Source organism: Amblyomma americanum, chromosome 1 (assembly GCF_052857255.1).
Source record: "Amblyomma americanum isolate KBUSLIRL-KWMA chromosome 1, ASM5285725v1, whole genome shotgun sequence".
In the NCBI taxonomy this organism is placed as follows: Eukaryota; Metazoa; Arthropoda; class Arachnida; order Ixodida; family Ixodidae; genus Amblyomma; species Amblyomma americanum.
The window spans coordinates 27,811,590-27,828,362 of record NC_135497.1 but is presented as its reverse complement, the minus strand read 5'-3'; the positions used below and the strand labels follow the sequence as shown (position 1 = coordinate 27,828,362).

General features: G+C 48.1%; 1 protein-coding gene across 1 annotated transcript in view; it reads right to left on the bottom strand.

The window, feature by feature from the left end:
• Vps8 (vacuolar protein sorting 8) overlaps positions 1 to 16,773 on the bottom strand; it is a 201,730-nt gene that overhangs the window by 117,379 nt on the left and 67,578 nt on the right. Inside the window, 2 exon segments of the mRNA XM_077645110.1 lie at positions 3,555 to 3,644; positions 5,104 to 5,335. Coding sequence (XP_077501236.1) covers positions 3,555 to 3,644; positions 5,104 to 5,335 — 322 coding nt within the window.

The window sequence follows — 16,773 nt, the reverse complement described above, 5'->3', positions numbered from 1 at the left end:
AGCGATAATGAGTTCATGTTCATTCTCTCCTTTACATTCACAAATCCCTAGGAGTGTTCATACCACTGTTGGCGCAGTGGCGCAGTGGTGGTTTAAGTGATGCGCCACTGCCCTTCTATGGCAGGTGCAACTATCGGTGGGACTTGGGTTGCTTGTGTTGAGTTGCAACAGAAATTGCTCCTCCCGAGCAGCCTCTCGTGACGGAGCTGCCACCTGACACGGTTGGCAGGTTTCTATATATACAGGGCGTTCCTTATTCATCTGTCCAGTTTGTAAAAAATTCCCCTGCACAAACTACTGATTTCTGCTCAAGCACCGACCACAGGGTAGCTTACAATAGTCTGCATTTTTCGATAAATAATTTAACATTGGAACTTGCCTGGACTGCCCGCAATCGGTGAAAAACTGGAGTCTTCTGATCACAAAATTTTCATCGAGGTGCGAAGGATAGCCAATTTGAGAGGCTGCGCAATTTGGCGAACTGCGAGGCAACCAATATCAGTGCTCAGAGCTGGGGTAGGTATATGCTATATGCCCAAAGGGTGGTGGGCAGGTTGCCCACCACCCAGTGGGCATGTTTTATATTACTTGTTTATGTTGCTGCTCATTATGCAACTTTCTTCAACAACTGCTTCATGGTATAACAATCACTCTAGCATTCGGCAAGGTACCATCATTTGAATGCGAAAATTAATGCAGTAGAATATCTATGATACGAATACCTCGGGAGCACGCAAAATATTCGTATCATCCCAAACCAGACAAGGACATGAAAATACACACACGAGCGCTCGTGTGTGTTGTCTGGTGTTGCGCTATTTTATACGTCATGCACTACCAACAAGCCCAAGCAAAGCCGCCACCTTATTGTAATGCACTCCTGCACTTTCCTGCCCTCGATGTCACTGACCAGCCCCGCCTGAAACATGTAAAACTGTGCAGCGGTTTCGTCGCTCACGCTGCCGGCACCAACGGTGCGGCGCAGGACATCAAGAGCGTGAAAGGTTTCTGCCAGTGATGCCGGTTGGTCTGACTCATCGGCATCTTCACTATTGCTGTCAGGATCCTCGAGTTCATCTCCCTCAGCTTCATTAACTCTTCCATGATTCTTAAAAAGCATGTAGCAACGTCGTCGTCCGCAGTTAAGAAGTCGCGAGCCGAAGCTTGAGTTACATGACTGTCCTAGCCTTCAATTGTGGAATCCTCACCAGGCTATTGATTATCTCCCGTTGGAGCAGCATCAGGTCCCATGTTAAATCAACATTTTCGAAAACAATTCGAGATTGTGCCTCCGGTCACATTGTCCCAAGACATGGCTGGGAAGTGCACTGTGTCTAACAGACTTATCTGCAAATGCCCATCTTCATGCTCAATTTTTGCCAGAAAATGCCTCACTAAAAGTCTTTTGAAGTGATACTTAACATTTCAAATGATTCCCACATCTAGTGGCTGCTTATGGCTGGCAGTGTTCACTGGCAGGAACCTCACTGTGATGTTGTTGAAAGTTATTTGCTTTGGGTGGGCAGAACACTGGTCGACAAAAAGCAAAATCCTTCGATTTTTGGATGCCATTTTATGGTCCAGATTTGTAAGGAACTCACGAAATAAACCTGCAGTCATCCAGGACTTTCGGTTCCCTCTGTACAAAACAAGGAAACGTCCTGCAGATCGGAAACATCTCAGCTGCTTGGACTTGCTGATGACTGTAAGCTGCACCTTCTCAGAGACGTCAGCGTTGCAGCAAAAATGCACTGTCACTCGTTCCTTGCTTTTCTGGCCGCCCTGGCATGCCTGGCCTTTCGCGTACAAAGTCCTCTCCGGTTGCAGATTGAAGAAGCCCGCCTCATCGGCATTAAATATGTTGCGGGGCGCGTACTCCGAAATCAGAGCCAGCAGCGTGTTCAGCCAATCGTCAACAGCTGACTCGTCCACTTTCTTCTCTTCACCAGAGACGACTCTGTACACAAGTCCGTGCCTCACTTTAAATCGGTGCAGCCATCCTCCAGAAGCCTGGAAGCCTTCGATTCCAAGAGAAAGCACAATTTTGTCAGCTTTTTCTCGCAGTACCTTGCCGTCCACGTTGACGCCGGCAGCTGTGACTTAGCGAAACCATGTCAGTAGGGCCTCTTCCAGCTTAACATGCATCGCCGTCTTCGCCTGCTTCCCGTTGACACCGAAGTTCCGAGCGTTCTTCAAAATAACATCTCGCTGCCCAACAATGGTGCAGAGCATTGATAGTGCCAGCCCTAACTCTTTTGCCAAGTCAACACGTTTCTTTGCTGGGTTTTCATCGACCTTCTTGAGTATATCGAGCTTCTCCTTAAAAGAAAGAGCCTTCCACTTCCGCGACATGTCAACAGTGAACGCTTGCGCAGCTTGAGTCTTTGTCACGTTTGGGCAGACCACGTTGCACTCAGCGAAATGCACACGGCAGCGACGAACGAGGGAAATGGACGGACGCAGCCAGTGGCAGCGGCCTCCCAGTCAGCTCCCAGCAGCTAGCAAGACAACTTTTTCGAAAGGCCAAGTAGCTGCAAGCAAGCGGGTGACGCAGCCCTGTCGGGCACATGACTCATCTTTACTCGGCGGGTTGCTACAGGCAACGCGTTGTAACGCGCCCGTCAAGGACGGCGAAAGGGAGGCGGGGGTAGAGAGGGCCAGCAGCGGCAGCCAATACCCTCTCCCCCTCTACATGGGCTCGCTTGCGTGCGCGGGTGGTTGGTCGCGCCAGCTTGCAAAATTGTTCGTATAATCCCAAATCACAACGCATTCTGTACAATGTAGACCGTCCAAGACACTTTCGAGATTCGTTATCATCCCGAAATTCAGATCAACCGTAATTATATCATCGAGATTCTACTGTATACCCTTCTCCTTCCATTGTAACCCGCCCCAACCCCCCTCCTCCTTCCTCAAAACTACCCTCTGGTTATGCACTACTACTAGACGGTGCAAAACTCAGGGAATGGGCATTTAACAGCTGTTGCTGTAATGAAGTGCTCCAAAATATAGCTACAGTAATTTAAACAGTAGATTACAAGTTGGACAGAGCAAAACAAATAATGAAGAAAGAAGAAAACATCAAAGCAGCATACTGTTGTCATAGCAATTTGTCAAAAATGATGTTTTCAGAAAGCCGTTGAAATTTCATCTGGACCTATTGATGTGGTTGATTTAAATTAAATACAGCAATAAAGCTGTTAGTATTCTATTGAAAGCACCAAATCACCCATATCTGGAATTCTTCACGAGAGCAAAAATATTTTTCAGACATTTATCGTAGAAATGTTCAAGAGCATGAGTAAATATTATAGTCTTTCACTGTTATTTTCCTGCCTATAACAAAGATTCTTATTTTGCTTCTTGCAGGAAACATATTTTTCACATTCTCCCCAACACTTCCAAACAGTTGCAATGATAGTGACAAACTGATGAACAGTATCACTGAAACACTAGCCTTATTCTGCTCTTTCATCTACCTGACACCTAGCTCTACCAGCCCACTGCTACGCCACTGTAGGTAGTCCTTGTTTCATGACAGCACACAAACTGACCTGAATGGGGGTTGTGTAGTCACCCATAGCCCTGTTGTGAACATAGATGATGCCATCATAGAGGCAATGCTTCCAGCACAGCGTCATCACCTGCAACACAGCCATTACATCAGCAATGACATCTACAAACATGCCTGGTAAGGACCAGAATGATCAATTTCACTGCTCTACAAATATAATAAAATACAGTGAAAATACTAAATCAAGACAGACCAAGCAGAACAACGCAGGTTAGGAGGTTGCAGTTAATAGAACAACATCAGTTTTACAATTCAAACGTACAGAGAGGGAAAAAAACAGAAAATGCTCACATTAGGCAACTGCTCCAATTTCACTGAAGCTTCTTTAGAATCAAATGTTTTACTCTTAGTCCATGGTTTTATATCACATGTTTTACAAAGGAATGACCCCAGAACTAAGCACGGAACCCGTGTCAGGGGACTATAATTTAAAGTGGGTACATCAGAAGTGATCCTTTCAAATACTACAAAATGAGCACAGAAAAAAGTAGGCAAGGACCAAGAACAATAAAGAACACCAGAACAATGCATACAAGCTGGTATATCACAATCCAGAGCTCTGTTGTAAAAGATGAAAATTAAAAAAAAAATCTCTATGGCTGATGGAACCACAGCTCTAACTGAAACCCTCTAATTTACTAAGGCAATTGTCTGAGCACAGCAGCTGCAGATGTGAAGGTAGGGTGAAATAAGAGGCGATAAATGTGCATAATATAAACTACAGAAGACTCCCTTTGAGACAAGCTTCACAGGACTATGAGAATTTGTTAATCTTATCAGAAGTTTGCCTTATAAGTGCCCCCAAAAAGGCTACGTGAGCATGCAATGTGCATCCAAATATCTGTTACATGACAGCAATGAATAAAACTTCCTTGCACTGAAGAGATATACTAATCAGGGGGTCATCTGAGCATGGCAGATTTAAAACTAAAAAAAAAAACCATGAATTTAATCCTGGCTAGGTTAATAACCTATTACAGTTCTCACACAACAAAGTTATGTTCAAAAGGTCTTGGACTCAAAGCTAGGGTTATTCAGATAACAGGGTACAAAATATAGTATCATAACTGTATCAGAGACATTCAGTATACAGGGACAGGCATGAGGGGAGGTAATTAACATAATAAAATGAGGGCACCGGAAATAAAAAGCCAAAAAATCTTCACACTGGAAACTTTTGCACCTGAAGAGAAGCCAGAAATAGTGACTCTCAATGGCTGGTTTAACAGGCTGTAGTTTGAGTGAATTCTATTATACAAAGTGAAAAAAAAAAATTTTTTTAAGTGAATTCTATATAAGCTGTCAAAACCTCTTATGAAAGCTAACGAATAGATTAACCTATGCACTTTGCATTTCCAATTCATAACTTCAATTTCTTAGCAACATCAACCAAGGAAAGGTTAAAAGAGAGTCCAGGCCACAAAAACATGCTGTTTATGGTGTATATAATGATACAAAAGCAAGAACAGAAAAAAGCCTGTAACTGTGGCAAGTGCTATCTTAGCTTTGAAGCCTCAAGGAACACTGGCCTGGTGGAGGTCAAGGCAGGTGACATCCAGGTGCACAAGGGTGTGTTCCAGCAGCTCCATCTGGCCAGTGCTGGCCAGGTGCTCAACCAGGTCCTTGGCTACGGCGGGACTCAGGCTGCTCAGCTCCCCGTCGATCACATGCACAGGAAGGCTTTCCAAGAACAATGCCTTCAGCCCCAAATCTGCTGACAGCAGTCCGTACACTTTGTCCAACAGATCTGGGCAGTGCTCCCTGCAAACACCAGGCGCATGGTACAGAGAGAGCACTCAACACACAGATATAAAACTGTAGCGGCACATCTCATGTCAGCAAGTTGGACCACCTAGCTATTCAGTGCGACTTCAGAGAGCCAAAGATCAGAAGACTGTACGTTTTAGTTATACACCTGAAAGACAGGAACAGAGGCAGGACAGGGCAACTGCCACTACTAAAGACACATTATTTTGGAGCATGCACAGCTGACAGGTTGTCATCAGAAAAATAAAACTATAAAAAATTTATAGAAAAACAACTACAGAAAAAGTTCGTTAATTCGAACTTTAAAGAGCTTTAAAGAACTTTAATTCGAACGTTAAAGAGACCAGAAAATATGTTTCAACTGTCCAAAACTTCTAATTATCGAATGACCATGAAAAAATTTTCAAGAACTGATTGCATCAGGGTAAGCTTATTTGGTGAAAGACTGGGATGGTGTTCTGAGATAAGAACAACACGGCAATGACTACCTTTTATGCTCCTATCAATGCTTAATTATGCGCATATTAACACAAAAGCATTAAGAGCGGACATGCAGCGAAGGCACCAGGGTCACAACAAAATCCCTAGTCAGATCGAAACTCTCATTGGTTCACAACAAAATTCTTCATTGGTACACAAAGAAAGTTCTGATCACAACAAAATTACCCATTGATTTACAGGGTCATGACGTCAGTCCACCACCATTATGCAGTGCCTCTGAAGAAAGAAAAGCAATAACGTTGAGAAGAAAAATGCTCGGGCTGGGACTTAAACCACTGCCCTGTGGGTCATGAAACAGGTGCGCTACCCCTCGAAGACTGAGTAGCTTTGGTTGAGTGCAATAATAAAGAGGCCTTGTGTGAGTGCCTCACACCACAGAGTAGGCTACAACACAGTCAGCAACATTTAGTTAATTAAGAGCGCCAATTAGCATCACCAATTAATATCATCAATAACAAAACCTGCGTGTACAAGCAACCGAAAGGCGCTTGACGTGTCGCAGTGGCGCCAGCATGCGGCGGCTGCTAAAGTCAATGGAACTCAAAGTACCGTAATCAGCAGGCAGCAAGTGGGCAACATTGGTCTGTTGTTGCCAGTAATGGTCCAGCGCCGTGAGCGCTTCGTCTGCTAGGCGAAGGAAGTCTCCCTTGCGACCGCCTTGTTCATCACTTTTGCGCAAAAAATAACCAATGAAATATTCATGATTGAGAGCTTAGATGAGATGAAGGTTCACGAAAGCCTTGAAAGCGTCGTACGACAGATGCGCAACCTTTCGCTTTGTTGAGTCCCTGGGTGTGCGCGGACAATGCATGAAGCAGGCTTGTTCTAACGCTTTTGTGAGAGGCTCGCAAATGCATGTTTTCAGGACCCAGAAAACTTCACACGTTCCTTTAACACATGCTGTTTTCTGCCGCCTGTTCTTCCCTCCGTGTGGTTAGTCGCCGGTCGGAGGCTTGTGGGAGGTAGTTTGGTGACCCCAAGGTCAATGCGCGGGCCAACGCTCTAACTATGCGGCCAAATGGCCCCCTGATAAAATCCTTTCGGGGCTGCTTAAAGGGACCCGGAAAGGAGATCTCAATAAAGGTGCGATATGTCTGGGGTGGTAAAAGACGACAGTTCATAATTATCTCCCAGCAAGAATTATTTCAATGCGTTTTGTGGAAGCTGAGTAATATGCGGACAAAATTTGAACTTCCGCGTCTTCACGCCTTTTCCTCTACTCTCACACGCCAAAGTGGCGGCGCTCCTCTGCCGGCCCCACTCACTCGGCCCCTCCCCTACCTCCGCCGGCTGCGGCGCGCGCGGAGTGGCCTCGGCCGCGGTAGCGCGTGACGTCTGCAAGAACTTGGCGCTGTGAACCAATGATTACACCCGGCTGCTGACTTCATTAGCAAGATGTGACGTCATCTGTCAGGTTTTCGTGCGAAAGCCCGGCACCACGCGTCGCCGCGAGCATCAACGCGGGAATTTTTAAAAATGTATTGTAAATTTCCCGCCCGCTTCTGAGGTCTCGTACGCGGCATGGACGCTCGTTGGCCTGTACTCTACATAGTGCAAGCATTTTAAAGCCAAGCTCAAACACCCCTTTCTGTGGCCCTTTAAGGTGGTGATCCCACTCTGACGATGAACGGAAAACATTTTTGGCGATATTTGTACGTCGACTGTACCTCGCTCGTTAGCTTCATAAATATCGTTCAGATATTTCCAAAAAGCAAATTTTTTCAGCTTTCAAAAGACGCATATGGTTTAATGATAGCTGCAAATTTGTTTCAACTGTAAAAGAAAACGCAAAGATGAAAAATGGCAGTTGAGCTCAACTTGTCTTGGGAAATGCAAAGTTGTGAAAAACCTACTGCACCTAGAGCAAAACCTTTCGAGATACTTGGAGAGCTGATGCTAATGAGCATGGTTAAGCATTTAGAAATATGTGTATAGGTTAGTTTATTAGCCACGCATGTTTGAAAAACGTAGAAAACAGAACAATGTAATCTGCAATAACTTTTGGGATATGCATTGCCCTGCAGTGACTTTTTTGAACAGTTTGAGATCGTGTAATCGTCCTTCCTTTCTGAAAATATCGTTCATCTGCTTCATTTAGCTTAAAAGTTATTCCTGATGAAAGTTAGTGTTTTTTCGAAATAGTTGAAAACAAAATACTATACTGTTCAGGTAACAAGCGCTTGACAATTTTGAGATTTTGTGTGAAGAAACTTAATACTTCGCTCTCTATGGCTAAGCATCACCTTTACTCTACGGCTTTTGGGGAATGTGCACTGTCTCGTTGATTATAGTCACCTTTTTCATTGTGCCTATGAAGTGCACAAGCTCTTGAAACACTCTGCGGCTTCTTTTTTCTGGTAAATACACTCTTAAAATATCGGGCTCTCATTCTTTTAATCAACTAGTAACAATTATCAACTACAAAGTCCACAGAATACAAACAATAATAGCAATAACGCAGCGACATGCGATAAATGTAGTAAGTAGCGCTATCTACATTAGTGCACGTGTACTAAATGGGCACAGTTCAGAAAAATGACGAATGTGGCGCTGCCAAACAGCTAAAATTAGCTAAAATCGGGAGGTGTTCCCGAGCATACCGGAGACGTACGAGCAGAGAAGTACACCGGTTTACAGGACCCCTCTTGCGCATGCGCAGTGTCACTGTTAGGGTGAGGCGGAGCCACTGTGCTAAAAATGTCTGCCTCTATGACGTTTGCATGTTGCCTTCCATTTTGCCCTCTGCACTGTGTGTTAAACATGTGTTGAACTTCCAAGCAGATTTCTGCCATATTGCTTTGCTGGATTGCTTTTTCACCTGACGCTACGAAACGCATTCTAGGCATCATCTTGTCTTTCGACGACAGCTCTGGCATTGCTAAAGAGACAGGAAAGGGAAGGAGACAGGCTTTTGCTTCGTGCCATCAGTTGTTCGCTGTTCCGGCTAGCGGTGTGGAGGGGAAGTTGGAGAGCGCTCGGTTCGCCTGTACTCTTTGCACCAGTTCGGCAAAGTTCTGCAGCGGTGCCGCGAGTGTGTAGCGCTAGTTCCGGCAGTTTGAGCGCAGTTTGGCACTGTCTGCTTCCAAACCGGATTGTCGAGTGCAGGCCTGGTCGTCTGCTAGCCTTGGCGAAGCCAATGAATTGCAGCCAGCTGTTTACAGGCCACATCAGCGGCTGCCAACATCTCGTACCTCGTGAAGAAATGTTCAAACAGCACATCACAATAAAATGTTGCCACGAATTAGCCTCGATGCGCGCATGTGCACCTCGTGACGTCTTTGCTTTTTACAGTGGTGTCAATTACGTGTAGCCATTTCTTTGGAGAGCTCGAGCAGCGTTCTAGCTTGTCGACGAGTGGAATTACTTGAGTCTCCGCCGTTCACAACATGCAAACCATCATGCCTCCATGGCGGCTGCATGTGCACTATTTCGGCACTAATCATCGAGAAGGTGCACAGTTTTTCTGAACTAGACTCGCACTTCTTTCAAACAAATGCCATGGTTCAGAGGGTGCCATGTTCCACCACTGAAATGAATCCGTGTGAGGTGCAGCGCCGCGAGAACCAGTTCATGTGGTGCAGGTGAATCGAACGGACCTATAAGTCGGGTACAACTCAAGAACGAAGCAGCACCTGCACATCAAACGAGGAGGCCGCCCGGCCAAGCATGTCGACCGAACAGTTTTCTGTTCAGTCTCCAACAGTGCGCCGCGACAGCACCGGTGGAGACTGAAGCCGTCACGACCGACTGATGCCGAACACGACCCCACCAAGAACATTCAGCGCTTTTGAGCAAAAGACGCTCTCACGGGAATATGTGCGAAAGGTGAGTCCCCCCCCCTCCTGCAGTGACCAGTGCAGCTGAGACAATAGACGGGGGCGCCACACCACCTCCTACTCTGTCCTTTCTCCTGTCTTTCTGTCTTTTTCACATTTTTATTTCCCTCCTACCTGTCAGCTCCCTATCCCTCTCCTTTCTGCTGCCCCAACTTAGGTGCTCCTAGAGATGATGGCAGATGCAGGGGCAGCAAAAATCTTTTCCTTTCTTTTTGTGTTATTATTCTTTTAATAAACTACTACTGGCTAAGCAGCTAAGGCTATCTACGCGCAGGCTTATCCCGAACAAAGAACATTCCACTCTCGACAACACGGGACAAAGCGCTGTCTCCTTCCCTCTCTTTCGCAGACTTGGCTGCATGCATAGCCACAGAAATCGATGTGATTGGCTGGAGGGCTCCCTCTGAGTTGCATGTGCTGCTTCGTTCTTCAGTTGCAACCACGTGGTTGTAAGCGACTATAGTGCTGAGAAGTCCCCTCCCCCGGAACTGGCACAAAGGACTGCCTTCTTCCCTTTCCAGCTTAGCCAAGAGCTGTGCGCCCCTCCTGCAGGCGGGGTAGCCTGGTAACACCAGGTGCGAAAGGCACAGATTGGAAACTTCTTGCTTTTTGACGCCTGTTTCATCTCTATCGTGTAGTGACCGAAGAGGTCGTCAGGCGGTGTGTTTCGAGAATGAATCGGGCCCGTATCTCAACCAAGAACGGTTTCGTGCCATCCGGGTGCAAGACCCATCCGTCGTGTCAGCACACATTTTGTTCCGCTTTCATTTGAAGCTTGCTCTAGCGTGTCGCCTTGCCATGTTCTGAAAGGTGTCGTCTAACCATGCTAGCAAGGCTTGACATGCGAGACCTTAGGCGGATGTTCGTTTGTCTGTTTGTCCGCATACGGCATGCTTAGCCACTGTACTGCATTCGCATGGACAAATTCATTGAAACTAACCATGCTAGCAAGGCTTGACATGCGAGACCTTAGGCGGATGTTCGTTTGTCTGTTTGTCCGCATACGGCATGCTTAGCCACTGTACTGCATTTGCATGGACAAATTCATTGAAAAATTGGCACACTCCAGATCCGACAAAATGCGATCTTGTCGATGCGTCTAATCATTTAGTATTTACAGAAAAAAAATTGCTTCGCAAGCAATGGACGGTGTTAAATAGAATAAAAATCAGAAGCCAATTATTTTGCTGCGAATGTGTGAATGCGTGGCAACTGCCTCGTCTCAGAATGATTTGCTACCAACCCATGAATCCAAAGGGCAGGCTCAACATGAAAGTACATACGTTCCCTGCATGTTCTCTAAGCAATAAATACGACAATACACTCTGGTTACATTCAAATAATGAACAGTAGCCCACCCAATATATCGGTACGAAAACTACCAAGGCATGCACTCTGCTTTTAGCGCGTGAATTATCACGGGAAGCTGAAGCAAGACAGGGGAGCAGCTGCCAACGTTCCTCCATAGCGTGCCACTTGACATCGCGTTTCAGTGTCGAATAAAATACCGCAGGGGAAAAAAAACCTCGGAAAACGATTACAAGCATGTTATAATTGCCTGACAACAGACGGTGTGAAAATAACAGCTGTTCCTTCAGTTTCCAGGTACGCGTGTGCAATCACGCACGCACGCACACACGCGCGCGCGCTTTTTCCATCTTTGATCCAACCCAAATCGGGGCAAATCGACATAAGGCGAGTAAGATATACATTCCAGTACACGATGAAAAATTCTAGATGCAATAAGCAACCTAACGATGTAAACTGGATGCAAGAAAGACGTATGTCTAACATAAAAAAGAGCACGCAGTTGAGGGTCCAAGCGGGAGAGGGGAGGAAGACACCCTAAGTGCCTAAAGAACTACCCCTTTGTAGCCGACCCTTTTTTTGGAAACGTTCCTGCCCCCCCCTTTCTTCGTACAATGCTTAGTTTATGTCGGCCTCGTGAATAATATTCATCTATGCTGCATTTTTGTGAACCTTGGCAAAAATGCTGTCAAGGTTGATCGGAATTGGCTGCAAATGCCGCCGCATGTACGACGAATATTTTTTTTCTGATGTAAACACATTTCGACACCCTGCGGTGCTAACACTCTCATCAGCAATTTCATGTCTCTTGCGCAATGTCGATTCATCTCAAGTGTAAACAGAAATTGACAATTACCCACTTCTCTATAGTACCTTGTTCTTTACCAACACTAGTTTCTAAGGTAGGACAGGCATCCGTCGAGCATTGACTGAAGTTGTCAAGCGGTCTTTGTCATAGTTGTATTATCATAGATGTACTATCATTTGATAAAGCAAAATTTTTTAGCGCTAGAGTTAGCAGTTTGCTCTCTAGAACAGGAGTGTTCCGACTACTACTAATATTACTATGCATCAACAATGACGAAGTGATTGCACGCGCAAAAGACGAGGGCACAAGGAAGGACAAGAAAAGCACCGACTTCAACTATAAGGTTCATTGAAAAAAAAAAACGCCAGAAATATATACAAGTGACATAAACAAAACATAAATAATTTGCATAATATCGCACCTTTTCTATTTTTTGGCGTCCGCTTTCCTTTTTCGCTTGCTTAGTAATTTGCGCTGTGCAATTATGTCGAAAATGTATCACTAACTCACCCAAGTTTCCACTGTATCGACATTGTGCCTTAGGCGGTGTGGGCTGGGCAGCATTATTTTTCTTTCTTTTTCTTTACCCACACTAATATATGTACAACTCAAGAACGAAGTGGCACATACCCTCAAAGGAGGCCCTCCAGACAGTAACGTCGACCGTACAGCTTTCTGTGGCTATGCAGCCAAAGCTAAACAAGAGAGGGAAGGAAACGGTCCTTTGTTCCTGTGCCGCGCATCCTTATCCCGAACAAAGATCACCCCACCTCGGATGCCGTTTGGACAAAGACGGTACCCTTTTTGTCCCGGCTCGCTAACTTTTTCCCTTCACCTTTCCACAACCATAGCCCGAATAAAGGAAGCCCCACTTGTGACGACAAGGACAAAAGGGCCTTCTTCCCTCTATAGCTTAGCCTTGGCTACAGAAAGCTGTTCGGTCGACGCGCTTGGCTGGAGGGCTGCTTTTGAGGGGAATATGCTGCTTCGTTCTTGAGTTGTACCCGACTATAGTTGGTGATCCACGTCCTTTATTTGTGTCACGCGCATTAGGCAAGCTAGCAAGCCGCAGTTCAGGTATGGTGTGTGGTTGTGGAAAACCGAGCAAGGGGCGGGCAGAGAAAGAAACATGCCGAACCACCCCAGCCAACACCTCCCCCAACGCACGACGGAGACAAGCAGCCAGGTTTGCCATGGTTTGTTTGTAACCCTCCGAAGGCAGGCGCAGCAACAAAAGAAAAGCCTTCACGCAGCGCGAGTCAAGAAAGGACCGGACACATATCTCAACATCTCAACCAAAACCAGTTTCAGGTCGCTCGGGGGCAAGACCGGAAGACACTTTCTCAATCATGGATCAGTGTCGTAGCCTGGCAGCAGAATCTGAACTACTCGCAAGATGGTGGCAGTGGAACCGCCACCTTAAAGGTAGTGGAGAAGATGGTGAGGGATGCAGCCTGTCGGCAAAAGAAACGCAAATTCGAGGACAGCGTTTCGGCAATAAGCGTGCGTCATAGTGGTGCCGACGCATTATGGCCGTATTTAGATGGAGGCGAAATACAAAAACTTTTGCACGCATTACGATGAAAGTACGCGTTAAATAACCCTGGGTGGTCTATATAAATTCACCCAGAGCTCTCCACTTCGGCATCCTTCGTAGCTAATGTGTTGCTTCAGGACATTAAATTCCAAAGTTAATTTTTTATTTAATCCTCATTAGCCAATACTGATGACTAGCAGAGACAAAAAAATCTCATAAAGCAACATCTCCGAAAACATATAGATGTCACAAACATACACACATGCACACGCACTCACAAAAACACGCACACTCATGCACAGAGATGCGAAACTGAACGAGCTACTTTGTAAAACACTGGTCAACCAACACAAAAGCACTGTGCCACGTCGGCTCCTAGAGCGAGCGGACCGTCCATGGCGGCACCTAATCACGTGATCGCAACTGGCCAATAGGTGGCACGGCGGCAAAGAGAAAACAGCTGCGCTCCTATCAGAGTTCGTGACTTCAGCGGCCACCGGAAATAGAAACGCAGCTTTGTACAAAGCAGCGCCAAGTGATGGCGTTTAAGGGGTGCACTTTGTACAGCCACCATGGATAAGTTAACCAGCAAACCTAGCGCTTGGATTACGAAGGATGTCAAGCAGAAGACTTGGAATAAGCGTGCTGAGGTCAGGTGAGTGATAAAGGTTGATGCGATGGCGAAAGAAAAGAACAGTGTCCGTGTGCGAAGTGATAAAAGAGGACCCCAGTCCACTAAAGGGGCTCATTAATGTATGGGGTCACTCTGCGTCCAGCCAGCCGGGAAAGCGAGCTACACGCAGGCGTTATTCGAGTACGCAACACGTTTCCCCAACCCGTGGCGCAGAGTCGCAGCCACGGCAGGTTCGGACGAAATAGGCAACGGCAGGGCACACTAGGAAATAGTTTATTATCCTAACGCGAGGTAAAGCACACTGTGGAAGAATGTTCTATCCGTAAAATAGATGTTCAGTAGCTCACCAAGTCGTTGACGTCGACCGGCGTTGGTGTTCGGGGGCCGGCGGGCAGCGAAAGGGGTCCGTGGGGCACTTAGGTAAGGTCTGGCAGCGAGAGTCGCTTCCCGCCGCGCGTTCCCCCCTTTTATCCCTTCGGGCATTGCCTCCCTGGCAGCAAATCGTTGCCGTCAAGCTTAGGCATGCTACCCTCTCCGCAGAAGGCAACGCGCTGCCGTGACGTCACGTCAGTGCTGGGGCGGAAATGAGCAGAGTCGCGGGGGTGCCTTCTCTCCACATTCCTGGTGGCCAGCGCGCCCGTGTAAGTCACGGTCGCCTCTGACGCGGGGGACGAGGAGGGGATACCTGTGTATCCCACATCCTCCCCTCCTTAAGAAGCCTCCTGAACACGGGAACAGGGGCAACATTACTTGATCTTCTCCGCCATCCTGGGATCGAGGTTCGAAGTTCTTCAGCTCCCGCAGGTGCATCGGTTGACGGCCGCACCACGCCCCCGCCGATCAGCTGCTTCGCTCCGAGGGATTGGCCTTTCGCACGATGACGCTTGGCATCTTGCTCCCTGTCACGGTCTTCCGAGTGCGCGCGGCTGCGCCGTTCCGGTGAATTCGGTCGACCGCCTCCTTGACGCCGGCTGCGATGGCTTGGAGGCCAGGTCCATGGCTGCGCCCCTGAAGTACTGGGTCAGGTGGCTTCAGGGGCCAGGGCTGCGGCGCTTTATGGTTGAGGCCGCGGTTGGGCTGCCCTGGCATACTTGGTCAGCAGACGAGGACCCAGGGTTGCGGTGGTAATGGGGCCCCGCAGGCGGTGGCGCACAGTCGGCGGGTGGGCAGCTCCGATGCGATGTGACAGGTAGCAGGGGTGCCCAGGGTGGCGAGTGCAGGTCGCGGGCGGGGTGTAGCGTCGAGCCTTGGGCGCGGCGCGTTGCCGAAGCTGGATGGTGGCTGGTAGTTGGTAGTGGAACGGTGTCGTTCTGATGTGCCCTGCTTCTTCTCCATCTACGCTGAAAAAGGTCAACACAGATGCAGCCAACTCCTGCAGCGCGTGCTGCGTGGCTGTTCGACCCTCACGATAGTCATGCGGGTTAACGCAAGTCAGTCTTGCGTGACACTGATCGGCATAAGCGGTCTGTACGTTCATGCATCTAACGAGACTGCCTGCCGGCTCGCACCCTCACTCTAGGCTGCACAGGCAGATTCTGTTTCTGCTTAGAGTGCAAGTTATAGCGGGACGTGGGGTTCGCCGGCTGATCGCAGCGCTCGTTATCCGACTGCGGCGCGGGTCGGGCTGTGTCCTCTACCCACTCATCTCGCTGCACGTAGCGATTCAGGTCGCATACGTGCACCGGTCCGCCTGTCGGTTTCGACCGCAAGCCCTCGAGCCTGTAAACGAGCGAGGAAAGTTTCTCTCGCACGCGGAACAGCCCGATCCATTTCGGCGCCAACGAGGCCGCAAACTGTTTGCTAGCGTCGCTGAGAACGTGCTGGCGTTGAAGCACCAGATCGCCCACTTCGTAGTGAACATCCCGGTGCGAGCGGTCGTACTGCGCTTTCTGCTGCGCCCTAGCGGTGCTCAGGTTGCGGCGAGCCTTGTGTAAGGCCTCCGTCGTCTTAGCGCGCAGCTACGTCGCGTACTCAGCTCGTGCTGACGAAGCGACTGGCGTCTTCCTGCTGTCCAATAGAATCCGCTCCATCGGATTTAGCAGCTCTCTACCCAGATTGAGAGAAGGCGGCGCATACCCAGTCGAGCGGTTAACGGTCGAACGCAAAGCAAACACGATCTCCGGCAGATAGGAGTCCCAATCTTTGTGCCTCTCAGAGTACGCGACAAGCAAGTGCTTAACGTTGCGATTGACTCGTTCCGTGGGGTTCGACTGAGCATGATAGGTGCTCGTTTTCTTGTGCTTAATGCCGAGTGCAGCGCACGAGTCAACGAACACCTTCGCAGTGAAGTAGGATGCGTTGTCCGTTATCAGCTGCTCTGGGAAACCGAACCTGGTGAATACATCCATCAGCTTCTCCATGATCACTCAAGCCGTCAGCTTTCTAAGGGGGAAAAGTTCAACCCACTTGCTGAAGTGATCCGTGACCGCCAGCAAGAACTTGTTCCTACTCGGTGTCATAGGATACGGTCCCATGATGTCACACGCCGCGATTTGCCAGGGAGTCTGGCTGTTAATCGGGTGCATGAGGCCGGGTGGTCTTCCGCCTCGGGGCTTCACGCTTTGGCACACATGGCACGAGCGGGCGTAGCGTATTACGTCCCTTTTCATGCCAAGCCAGGTAGCAAAGCGACACAACTTAGTGTAAGTCTTGGGGCCGCTTGCATGCCCAGCGATGCATGAGTCGTGAAAGTAGCGTAACAGTGCTGCTCTCAATACTCGCGGTATCACCACCTTGAACGCCTCGTTTGTGTCGTTCTCGGAGGGGATATACCTCACCAGGATGCCGTCGGAATCCAGCAGATACGAA